This window comes from Zophobas morio, unplaced genomic scaffold (assembly GCF_036711695.1).
Source record: "Zophobas morio isolate AGI-343-1 ecotype UQ-CSIRO unplaced genomic scaffold, CSIRO_AGI_Zmor_V1 ptg000005l, whole genome shotgun sequence".
Classification (NCBI taxonomy): domain Eukaryota; kingdom Metazoa; phylum Arthropoda; class Insecta; order Coleoptera; family Tenebrionidae; genus Zophobas; species Zophobas morio.
Window position 1 is genome coordinate 8,822,917 of NW_026972110.1, and position 18,333 is coordinate 8,841,249.

At 33.4% G+C, this 18,333-nt stretch overlaps 3 protein-coding genes across 6 annotated transcripts; 1 reads left to right on the forward strand and 2 right to left on the reverse strand.

The window, feature by feature from the left end:
* The first annotated feature begins 727 nt into the window (after positions 1-727).
* Positions 728-2,571, forward strand: LOC135122610 (luciferin sulfotransferase-like). 4 transcript variants are annotated; one of them, XM_064046891.1, is made up of 6 exons: positions 728-745; positions 796-936; positions 982-1,336; positions 1,429-1,597; positions 1,658-1,778; positions 1,827-2,571. In XM_064046891.1, the coding sequence occupies exons 3-6, from the start codon at positions 1,044-1,046 to the stop codon at positions 2,213-2,215; spliced, it is 972 nt and encodes a 323-aa protein (XP_063902961.1). In that variant the 5' UTR covers positions 728-745; positions 796-936; positions 982-1,043; the 3' UTR covers positions 2,216-2,571. The 4 variants fall into 4 exon arrangements, with proteins under 4 accessions (XP_063902961.1, XP_063902963.1, XP_063902964.1 ...); XM_064046893.1 differs by having other exon boundaries at positions 993-1,336; XM_064046894.1 differs by having other exon boundaries at positions 1,000-1,336.
* An 8,786-nt stretch (positions 2,572-11,357) lies between these two features.
* Positions 11,358-13,131, reverse strand: LOC135122611 (72 kDa type IV collagenase-like). Its single transcript, XM_064046895.1, has 5 exons — positions 12,905-13,131; positions 12,767-12,850; positions 12,486-12,706; positions 11,766-12,351; positions 11,358-11,718 (listed from the first exon to the last, which is right to left on the reverse strand). Exons 1-5 carry the CDS (start codon positions 13,080-13,082, stop codon positions 11,489-11,491), a joined length of 1,299 nt encoding a protein of 432 aa, XP_063902965.1. The 5' UTR covers positions 13,083-13,131; the 3' UTR covers positions 11,358-11,488.
* A 38-nt stretch (positions 13,132-13,169) lies between these two features.
* On the reverse strand, positions 13,170-15,986 carry LOC135122612 (stromelysin-2-like). The gene is made up of 6 exons (XM_064046896.1): positions 15,336-15,986; positions 15,204-15,264; positions 15,086-15,148; positions 14,806-15,029; positions 13,960-14,542; positions 13,170-13,911 (listed from the first exon to the last, which is right to left on the reverse strand). Exons 1-6 carry the CDS (start codon positions 15,414-15,416, stop codon positions 13,679-13,681), a joined length of 1,245 nt encoding a protein of 414 aa, XP_063902966.1. The 5' UTR covers positions 15,417-15,986; the 3' UTR covers positions 13,170-13,678.
* Between the last annotated feature and the right edge of the window lie 2,347 nt (positions 15,987-18,333).

The window sequence follows — 18,333 nt, forward strand, 5'->3', positions numbered from 1 at the left end:
TTCACTAGTAGAAGCATTTGTTATTCTATTTTAATAATAATAATTGGAAATATATTTATTTTTTAAACACAACCTTTGAAGATATTGTTCTCCATGTAATTAAAACAACAAAACTAAAGGGTGTTTCAAAATGATTTTCATCTAGTTAGCTTTGAAATCGCTTCAACTCCTATCTTTCCCGAAAGATGAAAATCTGCGGCCATAGGCGACTAGATGAAAATCATTTTGAAACACGTTGTAGTTTCGGTGTCCTCTACATAATGATATCTAATACATTAGACTTAACTTTTTTTTGTTTTTTAATTTAAACTTTCGTGTCAAGTACTTGTAGCATTTAGTTATTTATTTAGTAATACATGGTTAGTAATTAGGTATTTTATTAGTGTTATGTTTACTGTCAATAATTTAACTACAGTGCTTAAAATTATTGCAAAATTACTTTGATTTATGCACATCGCATGTAAGTAAACAAATTACGAACTAAAATTTTACTAAAATAAATAATCAGTTGGTATTGTACATGTATACATATCCTATTCCAGTTGAAAGTGACTTACCGCCAACACTTAAATGTCAATAATTCAAATGTTATCATATCGTTTTTCGTGAAACATAACTTATTTAAAGCTACTTAATGCGAAATAAGAAACGTAAATTATACATGTGTTGTAAATCGCTTAGCAGCTTGAAAGTATATATTAACTTTAGTTGTTTGTTGCAAGTCTCCTGTAAGGGTCAAGTTGAAGTTTGTACTTTATTAATATTCATCAATATTTACAACAATGTTTATTTTAGTTTTATAAGAAAATCGTCGACTGATTAGATTTTTATTTCTCTTATCAGTGTTAGAACATTATATATAAATAACCAAAGATTAACAGAAGCTAGTTCTTATAAAAACTTTGTTAACGATACAGATGCCCTTAATAAGCAATTGTAAGTATTGTAACTATTTTTGTTCAAAATTAAATGTGAATTTAGCTTAATTAAAGGTTTTAGATTCTTCATTCAATTCACTCTTGTGTTAATTGCATTCTATTAAAATGGATCCTGCCCACGTCCCATCTGAAGAAGAATTAAACAGACTGTTACAGAAAACTTTCACAAGAACCGTTAGAAAAGGCTACACTGTTGTTGATAATTTTATCTTGCCAGAACGATACCATGAAATGAAAAAAGATATTAATGAGTTTGAAGTATATGACACAGATTTGTGGATTTGTGGATTTCCAAAAACAGGAACTACGTGGATATCTGAAATAGCGTGGTTAATTGTTAACAACTTTGATTACGAACAGGCCAAATTACCTGATTACAAAAGAACTAGAATGATGGAGTAAGTTTTGTAAAATGCCAAATAAGTGGGATCCACTTTGAGAAAAGGTCCACGTTCCTTAGTATTAACAGTAAAATTAATCAATCTTTCAGATTTAGCATGCTTTTTGACATCAAAAAAGAAGTGTTATTTGGAGGTGAAGAATATGAAATGGATTCAATTGGTTATGCGAAATCTCAAAATCATCCTAGAACAATTAAATCACATTTGCCGTTTAAACTTTTACCACAACAAATTTCGGGTAATATTGTACAACCTAAGGTTAGATACTGCAAATGATTTTAATGTACATAGTTATACTCCGCTGAAGTGAAATTCTAGATAATTTATACCGCCAGAAATACAATGGATACTTGCATTTCTTACTTCCACCATTGCAAAGGTTATGAAGGATTTACAGGAACGTTTGAAGAGTTTTCTAAATTGTTCCTTTTTGATAAGGGTCCGTTGTAAGTTATTATAGTTATTATATTATATTTTTTATTTGTAGTAAATTATGGACCATATTATAAGCACGTCTTACAATTCTGGGAATTAAGGCACAAACCAAATATATTTTTTGTCACATACGAAGAAATGAAAAATGATATAACAGGAATAATTCAAAAAGTTGCAGACTTTTTGGGAAAAACCGTGTCGAAAGAGGATGTTAAGCGCTTGCAAGAATATGTGTCCTTTGATTCCATGAAGGAAAATCCGGCGGTCAATAAGGAATTTGTGAATAAACACATTGAAGCTACAACAGGTAAAAAAGACGCGATCTTTATTAGAGAAGGTAAATCGGGAGGATACAAGAACGTCATGTCTCAGGAATTAATTGCACAGTTTTGTTACTGGACAGATAAAAGATTGCAAGGTTCAGGACTAAATCTTCTCTAAAAATTAAAATTCTACTATTATAATCAACTGATTGTTTTCACTTGTAGAGCATAATAGATGGTGAAATAATTTCTGTATTTGAATAATTACAAATTTAAAATATGTGGTCAAAATGAAAATTCGTTACACTTGTTTTATCTGAACTTTCCTCTCCTCTGACGCACAATCAATCTTGGGTGCATGTTACAGCGTATTTAAAGTGAAGATTAATGTATCAGTTTTTCACACAGATAAGTTTACTGTTACCTCCAGTCCTACAAAATGTAATGAAATTAAACGGATTGGTGTTGAAATCATAAAAAAAAGTGGAGATGATCGAATCTTGCCATGTCTACAAAGAGATTGATGTTATTAAATATATTGAGCAATTCTGTAGAACAACAAAACGATAATAAACAACAATTTTTATTCGATGTTCTGTAATCTTAATCAATGTTTCATTATTAAACCGCAGATAAAAGAGCAACATAAATTTGAAAAGCAATTAATATAACAAATTTTAACATAACGTGAAATAGAAAAGGGAGATCGACATTTTCAAACTTTAGAAGCCATGAAACGTCTAGAAAACATGAAATTACACATTCAACATTCGTCAAAATGATCCTATTGCAATTCTTTCGTAGTAAATAATAACACGAGAAAATATGAAAATAAATATTGATTGACTTAATCTCAGTTAAACTAGTTTAGACTAGTGTGTTACTTAATATTCAGCAAATACATAAAGTTATGAAATAATGTTTTGTGCATTTAATGCACCAAATTTCAGTTCTATAATTCTGAACATACTCCAGGGCTTTACAGGGATTTCAAGAGTAAACTGCATTCACAATGCACTGAACAAATGCATTTAATATGCAACAATTTGATAAAAATCTTTTATGTAAATATGAATAACTATTTACCGTTTATGATTAAGCTACATATAAATTGTTAAATGCAATCCGCATCATTGTGCAAATTTCACCTTGAATTAAGAGGCTTAATAAGTATGTGAATATTATACTTTATTATAGCGCCATTCCATTACTGTGCAACTAGGTATTTATAAAATGTACACAATCTGCACCGTTTTGCTAGAGACGCGAAAATTATTCGCCAAAGCGACAAAAAGAACCAAGTGATAATTCCGACGCACACTTATCGTAATTTTGGTTTATTAAAACCGATTTGCCAAATGCTGGATACATTGTATATTTATCTTAAAACTATTAAAAATCGACTAGTGTGCAACTAATATTCTCGTACTATTCCAATAAAGTAATGTTATGTTAATACTCACGATTTTGAAATAAATTCCACCAACGCTGCAAAATTTGAGAAAAATCCTAGCAGTTATACACTTTTACCTAAACAAAGTCCAATTCGTACTCGAATTTTTAAATTATCTCTACAGGATCGTCCACAAGAGTCCTAAAGAACCTGAACAAATTTCAGAGGCAACCCAAAATTATTGTCATAATTTTCTAGATTCTTTTTTCGAATCTGAACTTCAAACTTTGACGGAAAGTTCAAAATTTGTCAGTTTTTATCATCGCATTCCAAAAAAAAAAAGTATATTCGATTGCCAAAATGCAATTCAAATACCAATTTTAAAACAAAAAAAATACGAGGACGAGCAGCTACCGGTGTTGACAATGAAAAGGCAATTTTAGAAATGGTTAACAAAAATCTCCATTGCAGTCAAAGAACAATTGCAGCAACAGTTGACATTAGTAAAACGTCAATGCAACGAATACTTTGTCCAAATAATTTTCGTCCTTATCAACTGACTTTGTTTCAAGAACTGAAACCCACTGACTACTCAAAAATATTAGTTGTGCAATTTTTTTAGAGATAAACAAAATTTGAACCCCCGTTTTTATGACGTAATTCTTTTTTCTGATGAGGCGAAATTTTTGCACAACGGTGAAGTTAATATATTTAAGAATCCAGTTTTTCATTTTTGCAACGCACCTTAATTTCAAAAATTCTTTTGTACAAATGTAGAAGATACAGCCCTTCAAACTTTAATTTTTCGTTTCAAAATTTCGCCATATTTTAATTCATTATTTCGTGGTTCCAAGGTTTGAAACCACGCCCCTGGGAACCCAGTGTTAGAATCCAATAAAATTTTGGTATTGTTGGCCATTTCACCTGAAGGTCTTTCAGCGCCGTATATCGAATAATTGGGATCATTCTGCCATCAATGCAGAAACTTATATTTTAAAATGTTTACCTAAATTAAAAAAAAAACGTATTGATATAAAACATAAATATTTTATTTTGGGCGGACCTATCGAGTTGTCATAACGCCAAAAAAATTTCGTAAAAGAATTTGACGTTTCCATGATCCAAAGAATGTTAAACAGAGTCCAGTCGTTATTAAAAAAAAATAAGATAGAGAATCGTACGCCATGCCATTTTGAATTAAGATTATCCTTTTTCTAAGTTTCAATTAAAACATTGTTTGTCATTTAATATAATAAATCGTTTTTTGCATATCTATTGATGCATCAGTCGTTAAATGCGATTGTCTAACGAATTTTGAATTAGTCTCAAGAATATAGTTTTTCAGTCTTAAGAAGAGAGACGGTGGTGTAATGCTCGTAGCGTAGACCGCGAGAATCGCAAAATTTCATATGCGGAGCAATAGCCAAGTTTAGCAATCCCTGACAGAAGGACGGTCATACAATTCAACTTAAACCCAAAACTGCACTCGTCTAATATACATGTAAAATCCGACTCAGTAGCTAGATACTTTGTGTCCGAGGAAGATTTATCTTCTGTGAGCAATGCAGCTCGAGTAGTACGTAATCTCATTCTCAAGCAACACGAACTACTGCGTGCTTCCGTTGCTACTATACAGTGATATGTCTTTCAAACTACCATTTTGGCGTCTCAAGATTCGAAGTGGTTCGTTTCGGCTTATAATAGTGACAAAAGTTACTAGTACCTACATATACAGAAATGCCACGTTTACAGACAAACCCTAGAGTTGTAATATAGGGTTTCTATTAATGTTTCTTATACTAAGAATACATACTAATAATATTTTACAACTTTAGTCAAAGAACCCAACCCGCAAAACCCTAAAACCATAAAGTATACAGGTACGACAAAAGACCGTCTGCTTGGGACAACACAGGAAATTGTGAAGGCACGCGACATGGCTTACAAGTTTATAAGGACCCTAATGCGAAAACCCGATTCGGCATTGTCGACCAAATAATCCTAATTATGTCATAAAATTTTATTAGTATGCATGTAAAGTGATCTTACAATACATCATCATGGGTTGTGGTATTTACCGCCTACAATTCTGTGTATACCTATTTTATATTATCGATGTTTATTTGGTTGCATAAAACGAAGAGCATTTCAAATAACAATTTAAATGTATTACACGGTTGTCGTAAAACCTGGAATTAGGCTAGAGGCTTGCCTATTGATGTGTAGTAGCCACATGATGTTGAAAGTATTAAAATATATGTATGTTCCACGTCATTAAGTTGATTGATAAAAATGGTCAGAATCTCTTCCCGATATCTACTTGTTGTCATTATGTTACGAAATAAAATGGGCAAATATACTCGTCAACGAGACACACCAACTGTCAAGAGATGTAAAGGTGTCTCAAGAAAAACATTCCGGTTTTCAGATGATTAGATGCTGTAATTTTTAAGACCATCATGTAGCCATGATTCATCAGTTCATCACTAAAAATATAAGATCCAATAGACGATCATCATTTAAATGATTCTGTACTAAATGTATTCCAGGAGTCTTAGAATCTACTGGTTCAAATATTTGCAGTCGTTAATATGGTATAGGCATTCATTAGTAGTTTTTTCGGAAATCCCTTATTACTATGAGTTATGGCACCAAAATCGTTCCTTGTAAGTTGAGGATATTTCACAAGAAATTAATTCATACACATTGATACTGAATAAATCCACTTAACACTGGTTCATTATATCGTATGCCTGATGCAAAAAGAGGGGTGTTGTAATTTCGAAAGCTTTTTCTGTCTGTGTATCTGTCTGTCTGTTTAATCAGCATAGTTCTTCACTATGTTTGATAATAATCACTTCAGGCATTTCAAAATCATCAGCTCATTCATAATCGTGTCGACATCAGCTCGGTTCGCGCGTAGGTGAGGACAGCGCGTCAACCGCCACAGCGAGTCTTAACCAATTTGTGACTTTTTAAAGGTTTATTGTTTTTCGTCAGGAGTTTTGAAGTACATATTAGGTAACACTTGTTACTGTAATAGAATGAATACGTAATAATACGTTCATCTGTTCTGCTACTATAACTAACGTTTTAGGTAAGTAATTAAATGGGCAATGAGGAATGATTATTATGAATGAAAATAATAATAAATGAAGAATCGAAGACCAAACACCGTAACAACGAAATGCGAAACTGTAAAGTGTCAACTGTCACTCAAATGTCAAATTTATGTTGTGTTTTTTAACATCGATCATTATACTGAAAGCGGCAAATAGGTAGATCAAAACTTTTTGTACGCCACCTCTACAATGTATGAAATATTTATTGTTCCCTGTTTGTATACATTTGAATAATAAGATGTTTCAAGTGCGATAATTATGATCATGAGTCGAAGTCTTGTAAAATAAAATTTGCTCTTTTAATTGTAAAGGAGATTACCTACTAGGTGCGAGACTGATGATGTAGTGATCGGTTTCATCTATCAGCGTATGTAACTGCGCAAAATGTGAGAATGTGCAGAGCAGAAAATCCTCATTACTTTAGAAGAATGCCATTACACCCACAAAAAATTGGAGTTTGGTGTGCCATACCTACAAGACGATTAGTTGGACCCATTTTTATCGACTCCTCGTCAATCAAATTTGTTACTTATCTTCATAAATATATGTATCATTGTTGAATTCTTGTTGACATCACATAATATAGCTTTCTAAGACCGGCCAGAAACAACCCACATTCAAGTTATATTATGAAATTGCGAATTCATCACAGTACGACCCACTTTTCGGCCGAATTTGTTCTGTCAACAAATTCTTGAGTAACCAGATAAATAAAAAAAAAATCACCCAGTATAACCTATATTTCGGTAATCCATCTAAAATGAACATTTGTGGTCTCTTTTAGTTTGCTGTCACAACGGCTGGTTACAGGCAAAATTAAAAATTCTTTTTTATAGTTAAACTGTTGAAACTTCTAACAATCTAATATTTACAAAAACGAAGTTTCAATGAAGAAGTAAAGCTGTATGCTACTGTTTATCGCTAAGATCAGTCCTTCTACGAGTAATGATAATGACAAACGAGTAGGTGATGCATAATTATAATGTGACAGAGTATCAAGGAGACATCACTGTCTTCAGTTGAGACGTAATGCAAATTAAGTGATCATATTAACGCATTAGTTGGTGATTTGGCTTCTACCAAACTTATTATTTTGGTAAATAACTGACCCCGTGAACTTCGTTTCACCTACAATTTAATTTTGAATCTGCAAAACCGAATGCTTTGAAATCTTGCAAATGCTTTAAACATACGATAAGCATAATAAATTTTTATTCAAAATATATTTACTTATCCCCTCGAAAAAATTGATGACGTCAGCCCAAAATTTTGCCAAATGAATCCGATCTAAAATGTCCAAAATACGATGAGACTATACTTGTGATTTATCATTCCATTGATATTTTTTAGTTTTGCTTATAGGGGGTGTCTCAAAAAAATTAATCACTGAGTCAATCTATTTTATTGATTGAATCAACCATTGCAAGACTGAATTTTGAAATATTGCAGACGTTTGGAAGTTACTGTTTGACATGATAGGTTTTTAATCAAAATATATCTGTTTATCAAGCCCAAAAACTTGATGACGTCATCTCAAGATATTGCCGAATAAATCCTATCTAAAATGTGCAAAATATCATCAGTATATTTTCGTAATTTATCATTGCATTCATATTTTTTGGATTTGCTTTTACAGTGACTCAAAAAAATATTTGGATCAGTCAATATATTTTAGTGAGTAACTCAAGAGTTGCAGAAATGAATACTTTGAGATCTTGCAAACGTTTTAAAGTTATTGTAAGCATGGTAAATTGTTAAGGATATTTATTTATGCCCCCCAAAAAATTGATGGAATGGCTCACTCGATTTTCGCAGATAATTTTGGGAATAATATACAGTTATTTTTAGTATTACACTGCACCAATCCAAGGTGGTATACGTGTTGATCGTAAATGTTGATTAGGTCATCACAAAATTGTGTGAAGAAAAGACTCAACTCGAAAATGCTGAATATGTTTCATTATACTTTTGGTGCGAAACAACGTTCGATCAATTTTTTGACAATGGTTGATATAAATAAAACTCAGTCATAGTCGAAATACGAAGTATCTACTCGAATATCATATCAAAATATTTCTAGATGATGCTTATACTTCAGTAGGTAACAGTTGATGCTCAAGTATCATCTCGATACAACAAAAAAGGAAAACAGTGACAGTGTTCAATCATCAAGGCAAAAATCGAGTCACCAAGATATAAGTTAGTATGGGGTAAACACCTTAAGATGGGAATCTTAAGTGTTAGAAAAAACGCACTGCACAATTTATGCATAAATAAAAGTTAATTACCTAAAAAGTTTTCGATATTCCCGCTCCTAATGTGTTTTTCAAACTGAATGCACCTTTTGACGACGTTTCACGTTCATGAAAGTCACCATGTTTAGTTAAAATTCACTCTTACAACGATCCTACTCCTTTTCTAAGCTGCTTTACAGACAACTCAATTATTTGCCACGCCGATGCCCATTTTTAGATTAAATGCTCACAAAACGCGTAGATGTTCAATTTGTGTCCGGGGAGATACAGTGTTTCCAAGCAGGTACTTAGTACATAGAGTAGATGCTCAGGTATATAAGAGTAATAATGAAGTAGGTACCTACTTCGTAGTTCGAATATGAGTATCTACTCAGTTTTATTCATACCACCCAATGTCTCGCTTCAATATTTGATTATGTTGATTATGAGCACAACACTGATCAACTTCCATATTCGAATTACCCACCAATTAAATCATTGCGGTTTGCACCTGAGGTAGTTCGTCGCACATTTGATTGACTTCGTGGACCTATGTGAGGTTGTCGTCTTCTCGGCATTTTAATGAACTTCATAGAACGACACATAATTATTTTCACAGTCAATCAAATCTGTAAATTTTGTCTTGAGAATTTTAAACTACTGAAAACCTCAAATTAAATAAGGGTAAAGTTTGAGGTTTTGTCAAAACCAACAAAGTGAATATAGGTAAATAGAATGGCAGATCAAAATTAATAAGAAATTTTCGCAATGTGTAACTAAATTCACTTTAACCAAGACTTTTCTTAAAATAAACGACGTTTTTCTTTTACGAAAAAACAAAGAACGATTTGAAATGCAATACACTTTTCACAATTGCACGGAAGAATTAGTTTTGTATGACACGTCAGTTAATATAAAAAATTTTTCAAATCGGTCAAGCCGTTTTTGAGTTTTAGCGAGACTAACAGGAACAGCAATTGATTATTTTTATTATATAGAAGATTAAAAAATGGGGGTTGGTGGTAGAAAGGTGAACATTTAGGGTTATATGTATTTTTGATGCCAAATCTTAAAAAAATAAAAATAAAAAATTTTGTCTAAAAAATAGACAAACATTTTTTAGGGTGGGCCACCCTTATCACTTAGGGGTATAAAAAACCTACCGAATATACATAAAAAATTTCATACAAATCGGTCAACCCATTTCGGTTACAAAGACTGTGACGCGAGAATATTATACATAATAGAAAAGTATTGTTTTTAGACTTTTTCAGGCAATTTTTTAAATTTTTCTCTCAGTAGGAACCATCCTCGTACTTCAAGGAAAATTTGAAAACAAAAATTAGCCGAATCGGTTGAGTCGTTCTCGAGTTATGCGCTTAGCAACACATTTAGCGATCCATTTTTATTTATATAAATAGATAGATATGCCTGGTCTGATCGTATCCCAGCAATGGTGAAAGAGTTATATATTCTTCTACCATCAAGCGACCAACACCTCCTTTATTTGTCGCTTTGTTATTGGGACAAAATAGATCACCGTTTTCTAATTAAATTCGATTCCAGTGTCGTAACATTATTAAACTATAACCGAAGAAACGGACGAAATGGTACATGGAGTAAACATACTTATTGTCCAAATTTTTATCCATATTATGTTCATATTATTGCCAGTCGTAATATGTACATTACTTAGATCGTCTACTAGTTTTTTTTTTTAGGATAATGGCGCCTAAGGTTAAGTCTATTTCCCAAACTTAAACATATACCAAATGACAAAAGAAGAACACCTAGAAAAAATGAGATGCATATATTAATGTTAGGTCATGCAATAATTGATAACTATTAGAATCCACTTATGACAGTTTAGGGATATATGTAACTACATGGCATCGAACTGACTAGGTGGAAGATTCTTGAGGCACACTAACCTTTGCCTAAGGTGTGGTAAGTTTTACAGAAGGCTAGCCGGCTGGGTAAAAGTGTGATTCTCCGACCCGGCATTTCCTACACATGTTCTATTGGGGATGAATCAAAGGCAGGTGGGAGCCAAGGAAGGACAGCTACTTTTGCTTTTGCTAGGCATGCTAAAAAGGTTTGGGCTATGTTTGGGCTATCGTTATCTTGCTGGAATAAGACGTCCTCGTTTTACTGTATGTTTGGAATATCTATCAGTGCTACCACTTCCTGGACGTAACGATTTGTCGTCATAGATCCTTTTATAACAATTAAGAGAGACCTCTCTCAGACCATATAGCCCCCTAGATCAATGTGTCCACAGTTCGAGTGATATGTCGTTCTATGGAAAAAGCAGTATTATGCCATTCACTACGATGGTTTCTGTGAGCAAATGAAGACGTACGATTACAGTCCAAAAGATCAGATTTGACCTAATACTAATCCGTCGACCCACTATATCACTTTTCTGTTATCGCACTTGTCGAAAACCATCGATCGCGTTAGTAGTACCAAACATCAAAAGTAGCGGTGCGCCGCGATCTTCTGGCATCAGAGACTTGTGGTATACTTCTGGCAAATAAAATTACGCATTTATTAGAAAAAAAAACAAACTTAGCAAATATTTATGTCAATGTTGATTGTACAAATCGATTATAAAAAATAATATTTCAAAGTTTTTTCTTATCAATGTAACATCTCAGTTTCACGGTCAATGTGTTATATAGACAGTGTGTAGTTTAAAATTAACAGTTATAAAGAGTAGAACAATTTTCAGTGCTTAATAACAATCTAGTATTCAAATCCACCATATAACATTTTGAATTTTTTATAAACAAAACTTGGGAATTATCAGTTAATGTAACAGCCTCTACATCTGTGGGTATACCTGGCCAATCGCTAGATATATCTTTACCGTTTACTACTAGACGCTTCCCACTAGGTTTTCTTGTGTTCAGTGCGTAGTACTTTGAACCTGCAACTTACATGAAAATTTCCCATAATATTTCAAACGAAACAAACCTTTAAAGAAATAAATTGTCGTAGCACCAGCATGATAGAACGCAGCGTCAATATTTGGTGGCACTTTATCAAAACCTACTGAAATGAGTTTTTTGGAAATCAGTCGGTATGGTTTAGCATCATGATCAAATCGATAGAATAGGTTGTCTGACAAAAAATAGCTTCTTTTTCCAACCATAAACGCAGCATCAATTTTATCGGGTAATCCAGGAAATAAAACATCTCGACGGAATGGACCACTTTGTAACACTCCATCTGAAATTGTCCAGTACTCTTCTCCAACTACAAGCAAAGGCTCTCTTGTATCCAGTATTGCATCTACAGAGGTTCCTTCACATAAAATGCTATTATTCATAATTGCTTGCCCATACATAGTTCTTAGCGTTTTGGTATCAATTTCAGAGGGTTGTATTACTTGAGTCGAATAGTAAGGATGCATTATTGATTGCATAGTTTCTGTATGCGGTAATCCCAAAGAATGTCCCAATTCGTGGGCTGCAACCCAGCCAAAATATGTTTTAAACGCACCCTGTGATACATCGAGAGTCCAGTCTTCGTCTTTATCGAAGAAAATATCACCATTATCCTGAAAAGGGTAGATATTTTAAAGAATAACTTATCTTTTGATTGTTTGAAATGAAATGATATGTAGACAAATTGTATAACCCTAATAATCTAGAATTTTTTATATTTTCGCTAGCAATTATGTTTTAAATTTACCGGGTAATAAGCGTAGCCTAGAACGTTATAAGGCCCATCCTGTGTTGTAAAATGTATAATAATGTCAGCTTTGTTAGAATCAGTTTCACTTATTTTGAGATTAACGTTGTCTGTCCATACTTTTATAGAATCGTCAAATATTTTCTTCACTTCAGTCTTCATAAATGGTTCAGATACGTTAAAAATCTTATATGTTATATGAGAATTTTTCCATTTATTTGCTGTAGCAGAATATTATACACATTTGGTAAAATGTACAAGAGGTTGTTTAAGTCACTTACCAGTTTGGGCAAAAGCTGGAACATGTTCTGGTCTACCACAGCGGCGTGCTTTCATTCTTTCGATGGTTGCCTCGTCTAAAGTACCTAAAAGAATTATTATTCTAATTGTGCAATTTCTTTACCTCCAGACCCTCACACCTGTGGTTGGTAATTCATTAACTGATTGGAATTTTTCGATGGCATCTTTGAAAACTTTTTCGCCAGGATTAGAAGTATTTAGGAATCCATACGTGTGAAGATGTTGCTTTGCATCAAATGTAGGTCTTAATTGAGCATTTTGTATTAAAACAAAGATAAACAATAGAATGGTGAACATGACGAGCTAGGTATCACCATATGTCATTTACTAAAAATTTTATATCTTCAATTTAAAGCGTTGTTAAAGAAGTTTAGTTAACCTACACGACCTACTAATCAGTTAGAATACCCATTCACCTTATCATTATTTAAGTGATTATTACGCATTTCTATTTATTTGACGGTCAACCCGCAACAAATCTCCAATTATTAAATTAAAACTTGAACAGACAATAACTTTTTTGAAAATAACCTATCAGTATGAGTGTTAAGTTTCTTTTTATTTTTATATGAACAGTCTATCTGCAATACAAATGCTGATTTATCCCCTAACTTTTAAAGTCTTAACATGTATGCATTCCAGTGTATTAACCATGAAATCAACATAACCATGGGCTTTGCAGCTTTCTGTTAGTGAGGATGCCAACATAATTAAATAAACGCGGTGACGACTTTATCAAAAAGTATTGTTGTACAACGAATGGACAAGGTCAAACCGTCCATAATATTGATAGCATAACGATAGTTTTCATGGAAAGTTGATAACAGGTTTATATTATCTATATATATTTATTTAAAAATGATAAATGCAACATTATGACAATGAATATATAGCTAACATCTATAGAAAGATGAAACGCATTCTGAACTACTACAAAGTTGCTTAGTCTTTAAATTCACCACATAACACCTGCCACTTTTTATAAATAAAACTTTTGACGTGTTCAATAAAGTCGCTGCGTCGACATCGTTTGGTACACCATCCCAGTCAGTCAATATACTTGTGCCGTTTACAATTAAACGATCACCAGGCTTTCTTTGTGTATCAAGTACGTAATACTTTGCACCTAGAATGTTTCGAAAAATAAGTTTAAACTGAAAAGCCCAGAAAATACCTTTGAAAAAATAAATTATCTTCTCCTTCGGCACGTAAAAAGCAGCGTCGATATTCGATGGCAAATAGTCGAAAGCAACAGAAATAAGTTTTCGACGATACTTATTTTTCTGATAATCGATGATGTAAGATACGTTGTGCTTTAAAACGTAGATATTTTCTTTTACCACAAAAGCAGCATCAATATTATCAGGAAACTCAAGAAAAATTGATTTTACATTATAAGGACCACTTTTCAGGGAGGTATTCGTCATTTCCCAATACTGGTTTCCCTTAAATAAAAAGTATTTTTGAAAATTTATCATCAGTATTTCGTCTATGGACGTTGCGGTACACAAAACTGTTTTGTTCAGTAATGGTCCGTACAAAGATTCCAATTTTTTTATATCTGTTTTTGAAAGTTTAGGCAACGTGTTGACATAATACTCAGACATTATGGACTTTTTACTTATCGAGTGTGTCAAGCCCAACGAATGGCCAAATTCATGAGCTGCAACCCAAGGAAAATATGTTTCGGTATCTGATGTCTGTAAATGATCTAATGTCCACTTTTCATCTATATCAAAGAAGATATCCCCAACTTCCTGTGGAAAAAAAATATTAACAACCATTTTAACTCAAAATGGTCGTGAATATAACAAATTAATAATATACAATATGATCGAAAAAACTCCTCTAGTAGGCCGCCCAATTTATTTTTAAAATAGTGATGTAGTATGACCCTTTGTTTGACAGTTATTTGACCGAAACACATTGCTGTTACCAACATCATTATTTTAAAAATAAACTTCGAGACCTACTATTATAGAGAAGTTTTTGTTTTTGATGTCTAGTCACAAATGCATACGGGCATATATGCGTATCCAAGACTGTTATCCACTCCATCCAAATCCGTAAAATAGATGTTAATATCAGCATTATTTGTTCTTGCCTCAGTAATTGTAAGATTAATGTTGTTAGTCCATATTTTTACAACATCTTCAAAAACACTGTGAAGTTGTTCTTTTGTCAAAGACGTACTATAATTTTGAATTTTGTAAGTAATTTGTCGTCTCATCCAAGGAGTTGTTCCTAAAATACAAATATGTAACTACGCAAATATATCTAAGGGCAAAATCTAAACTAACGAAATGTTGGAGTGTTAGGTGGCATTTGACAACGACGTAAATTAATTTTATTAAAGGCGTCATCTGCAGAAGAAAATAGTAAACGTCTCAACATTAATTTATATCACATAAAAAATACCTGTGTCATTTGAAATAAAAACCTGATCTAGATTTATTCCACGTTTTATTCTGCTAAAGTCCTGAAAACTTTGTATACAGATAATTTTCATTCATTTTAATATAATTAGTTAATATATGAGAATAACATTACCTTCTCACTTATGCTCCTTTGTTGGGAATGAAATGAAAAAAGAAGAATCGAAATCAAATAAATTAAGTAATTTTCGCACATATTTTGGTAACACTTCGCTACAACGTTTCACTCACACATGGCTTTTAGCCTTGACCTCGCAACAACACACCAGTTACATGGGCGCACTCAGAAACAGACTCTATTTATAATAATTAAGGTTATTATGGTAATATCCAATTACAATTGAATTTTTATGTATATATATACAGTGACATCCAACATAAAATAGGATGGATACTTTTCTCTACCTAGTGTAAGTTTCAAACCTGTATTGACGTTTAAATATCATTGTTAATGAATAGCTATTCAATGTAGTCCAGTTTACACAATTAAATTTCTTAATGGCCATTTCATTCGAAAAACTAATAGGAGTAAAATATTGTGGTGTGCCAATTTGAAAAATCAAATTTCACTCTCAACAAAAGTGCGTTTGGGAAAATAACGAAAAAAGTCACTCTTAGGTTAGTAGTTCTAGGAAGTTTTGTAAGATAGTGCAGGTGGAATTCCAAAAAAGGTCACTCACTTCCTGTTTTGAGTGCGTTACTTGGTGTTTTGGTATATAGTGAAAACCCCAAATTTAAAAACGTTTGTAAAATTTTGTTTGCAATTTGATTAAAGGCCAGTTGTTTTGTCGTGTCCATCCGTGTTATTATCGGTGGCCAAGCATGGACACTAACAAAATTATTTATTTGGGTGTAGGTCCATTTCCTTGGAAATGGATAGCTAAATTGCAATCAGGGAGAGGTAATAAGTAAAATGTGATCTTCATTTAATAAGTGTATTAAGTATAAATTTAACAGAATTGATTGTTAAAATTGTAAGTCCCAGACAAAGGTTAAATATAATTGCATTCTTAAGGCTACGAAACCGAAAATCGATATTTGACGCGTCCGCTAAATAATAATAACCTCTACTTGATAATACAAAACAAAACTAATTACTATTCACTTCAATTATTTAGATATATGGCAATCAACAGTTGCTACAAAAGGGCCAAATATCTACGTCTCCTTAAAGTTATTTAAAACGAAAACGCTACTCGAAATATCCTTAAATAATCTTTTTCTATCCCTGATCAATAAAATATTAGCACAAAACTTAAATTAAATGTCAGTGCAATAATTGCAAGTATGACGTTAAATAGGTAATACATGGGCGTATGAGGTCCAATCTACGAATGGTACTTTTTACAGGGATCATCCCCTATTTACAATAATAAAATTTGGGATGATTAGAATCTATACAAACAAATTAAAATAATAATAAAAAAAACTATTATAATATTATGCAACAGGAAAATTAAAGCCGTCCTCCTACCTCAGGTCAGCTCCAGGGATGTGACTGCGGTAAATGTTAAGTGTAACATAGGAAGAGGCGAAGAGCAACTGGTAATAGCATCCGTGTACTTACCACAGGGAGCACCGGAACCATGTCCAACATGGGAAATGGCGAACTTGGTGGAACACTGTGATAGCGGAAATATAAACCTCATCATCGGTACCGATGGGAATGCCCACTGTTTGCTGTGGGAGAGCAAAAAAAAAACTAATGATAGAGGAAGAACACTAGCTGAATATCTTTTATCAACAAATCTAGAGATTCTCAACCGAGGCTGCGAACCAACTTTCGTAACATCGCGTAGTCAGTCAGTAATAGATATTACACTGGCTACATGGGATATCTCACAACATATAATGGGATGCCACGTCTCTAAAGAGGTGTCAGTGTCAGACCATAGATGGATCATATATACATTAAAATGTATAGACATGGAGACAAAGACGTACAGGAACCCTAGGCTGACGAACTGGGCTTTATACAACGAAGAACTGGACGAAAGACTAGGGACCTCCGTGCAGTCTACACCAACAGAATACAGATCGACAGAAGACATAGAGAAAACCTTGATCATTATCAACGACTCTCTAATGTCAGCGTATGAGAAAAGTTGCCCCCTAAAGAAGGAAGGTCTGGGCAAAGGTACACCATGGTGGAACCGAAGGCTCAGCCTACTTCAAACGGGGCTAAGAAAACTTTTCAATAGAGCAAAAAACACTAAGAAAACTGAAGACTGGGAAGCCTATAAAGAGCACCGGAAAGAGTTTAAGAAAGAATTAAGAAACAAGAAACGGGAAACGTGGAGATCCTTCTGCAGCGACATAACGTCGACTGCGTCGGCCGCAAGGCTGAAGAGAGTTCTCTCGAAGGACCACACACATCAACTACGTTTCCTAAAGAAAGAAGATGGCACCTTTACAGCCACCTTAGAAGAGTCCGCAGAACTTTTGCTGCAGACCATGTTTCCAGACAGCACAAGGACTACCTCCCATTCCAAAAGGGATGTAGCCGGTACTCAACCTGGAGTGGGCAGTGGACAGCTTTTCCCCATACAAATCTCCAGGAGTTGACGGTATTTATCCCGCCCTCCTGCAGAGGGGAATGAGCAGACTACGCCCTATTTTGTTGCCAATGCTTCGGGCGTGTCTGGCTTTCAGATACATACCGAATGCATGGCGAATAGTAAAGGTTATCTTTATACCTAAGCCAGGACGACAAGATTACACCTTGGCTAAATCCTACAGACAAATTAGCTTAACAAGATGTCTCTGAAATATTGGATGATAGTGGTCAAGTAGACGTAATTTTTACTGATTTTCAGAAGGCCTTTGATCAAATTGATCACTTCATATTACTCAAAAAATTGCGCTTGATGGGATTTTCTAACTCTATGGTACAATTATTTTCTTCTTATTTGATTGGTCGTGAGCAGCGTGTACGTTATCAAAACCATCTGTCGAAGTCATCGGTACCAACATCTGGGGTTCCGCAAGGATCTAATTTGGGTCCGTTACTATTTTTAATATTTATTAACGATCTGCCTAATTTATTACTAAATCGAAAATTACTATTCGCTGATGACTTAAAGATCTACGCCAAAATCACAAGCGTTGATGAT

What these genes read in the sequence shown, in the direction of transcription:
- LOC135122610 (XM_064046891.1), top strand. Translation starts at nt 1,044, where the DNA reads ATGGATCCTGCCCACGTCCCATCTGAAGAAGAATTAAACAGACTGTTA. An exon ending in AAAAGAACTAGAATGATGGA is followed by an intron (nt 1,337 to 1,428) that starts GTAAGTTTTGTA and finishes TCAATCTTTCAG; the next exon opens with ATTTAGCATGCTTTTTGACA. An exon ending in ATTGTTCCTTTTTGATAAGG is followed by an intron (nt 1,779 to 1,826) that starts GTCCGTTGTAAG and finishes TTTTATTTGTAG; the next exon opens with TAAATTATGGACCATATTAT.
- LOC135122611 (XM_064046895.1), bottom strand. Translation starts at nt 13,082, where the DNA reads ATGTTCACCATTCTATTGTTTATCTTTGTTTTAATACAAAATGCTCAA. An exon ending in TAATGAATTACCAACCACAG is followed by an intron (nt 12,851 to 12,904) that starts GTGTGAGGGTCT and finishes TAATTCTTTTAG; the next exon opens with GTACTTTAGACGAGGCAACC. An exon ending in TAGGCTACGCTTATTACCCG is followed by an intron (nt 12,352 to 12,485) that starts GTAAATTTAAAA and finishes TACCCTTTTCAG; the next exon opens with GATAATGGTGATATTTTCTT.
- LOC135122612 (XM_064046896.1), bottom strand. Translation starts at nt 15,416, where the DNA reads ATGTGCGAAAATTACTTAATTTATTTGATTTCGATTCTTCTTTTTTCA. An exon ending in ACCTAACACTCCAACATTTC is followed by an intron (nt 15,030 to 15,085) that starts GTTAGTTTAGAT and finishes TTTGTATTTTAG; the next exon opens with GAACAACTCCTTGGATGAGA. An exon ending in TTGGATACGCATATATGCCC is followed by an intron (nt 14,543 to 14,805) that starts GTATGCATTTGT and finishes TTTTTTCCACAG; the next exon opens with GAAGTTGGGGATATCTTCTT.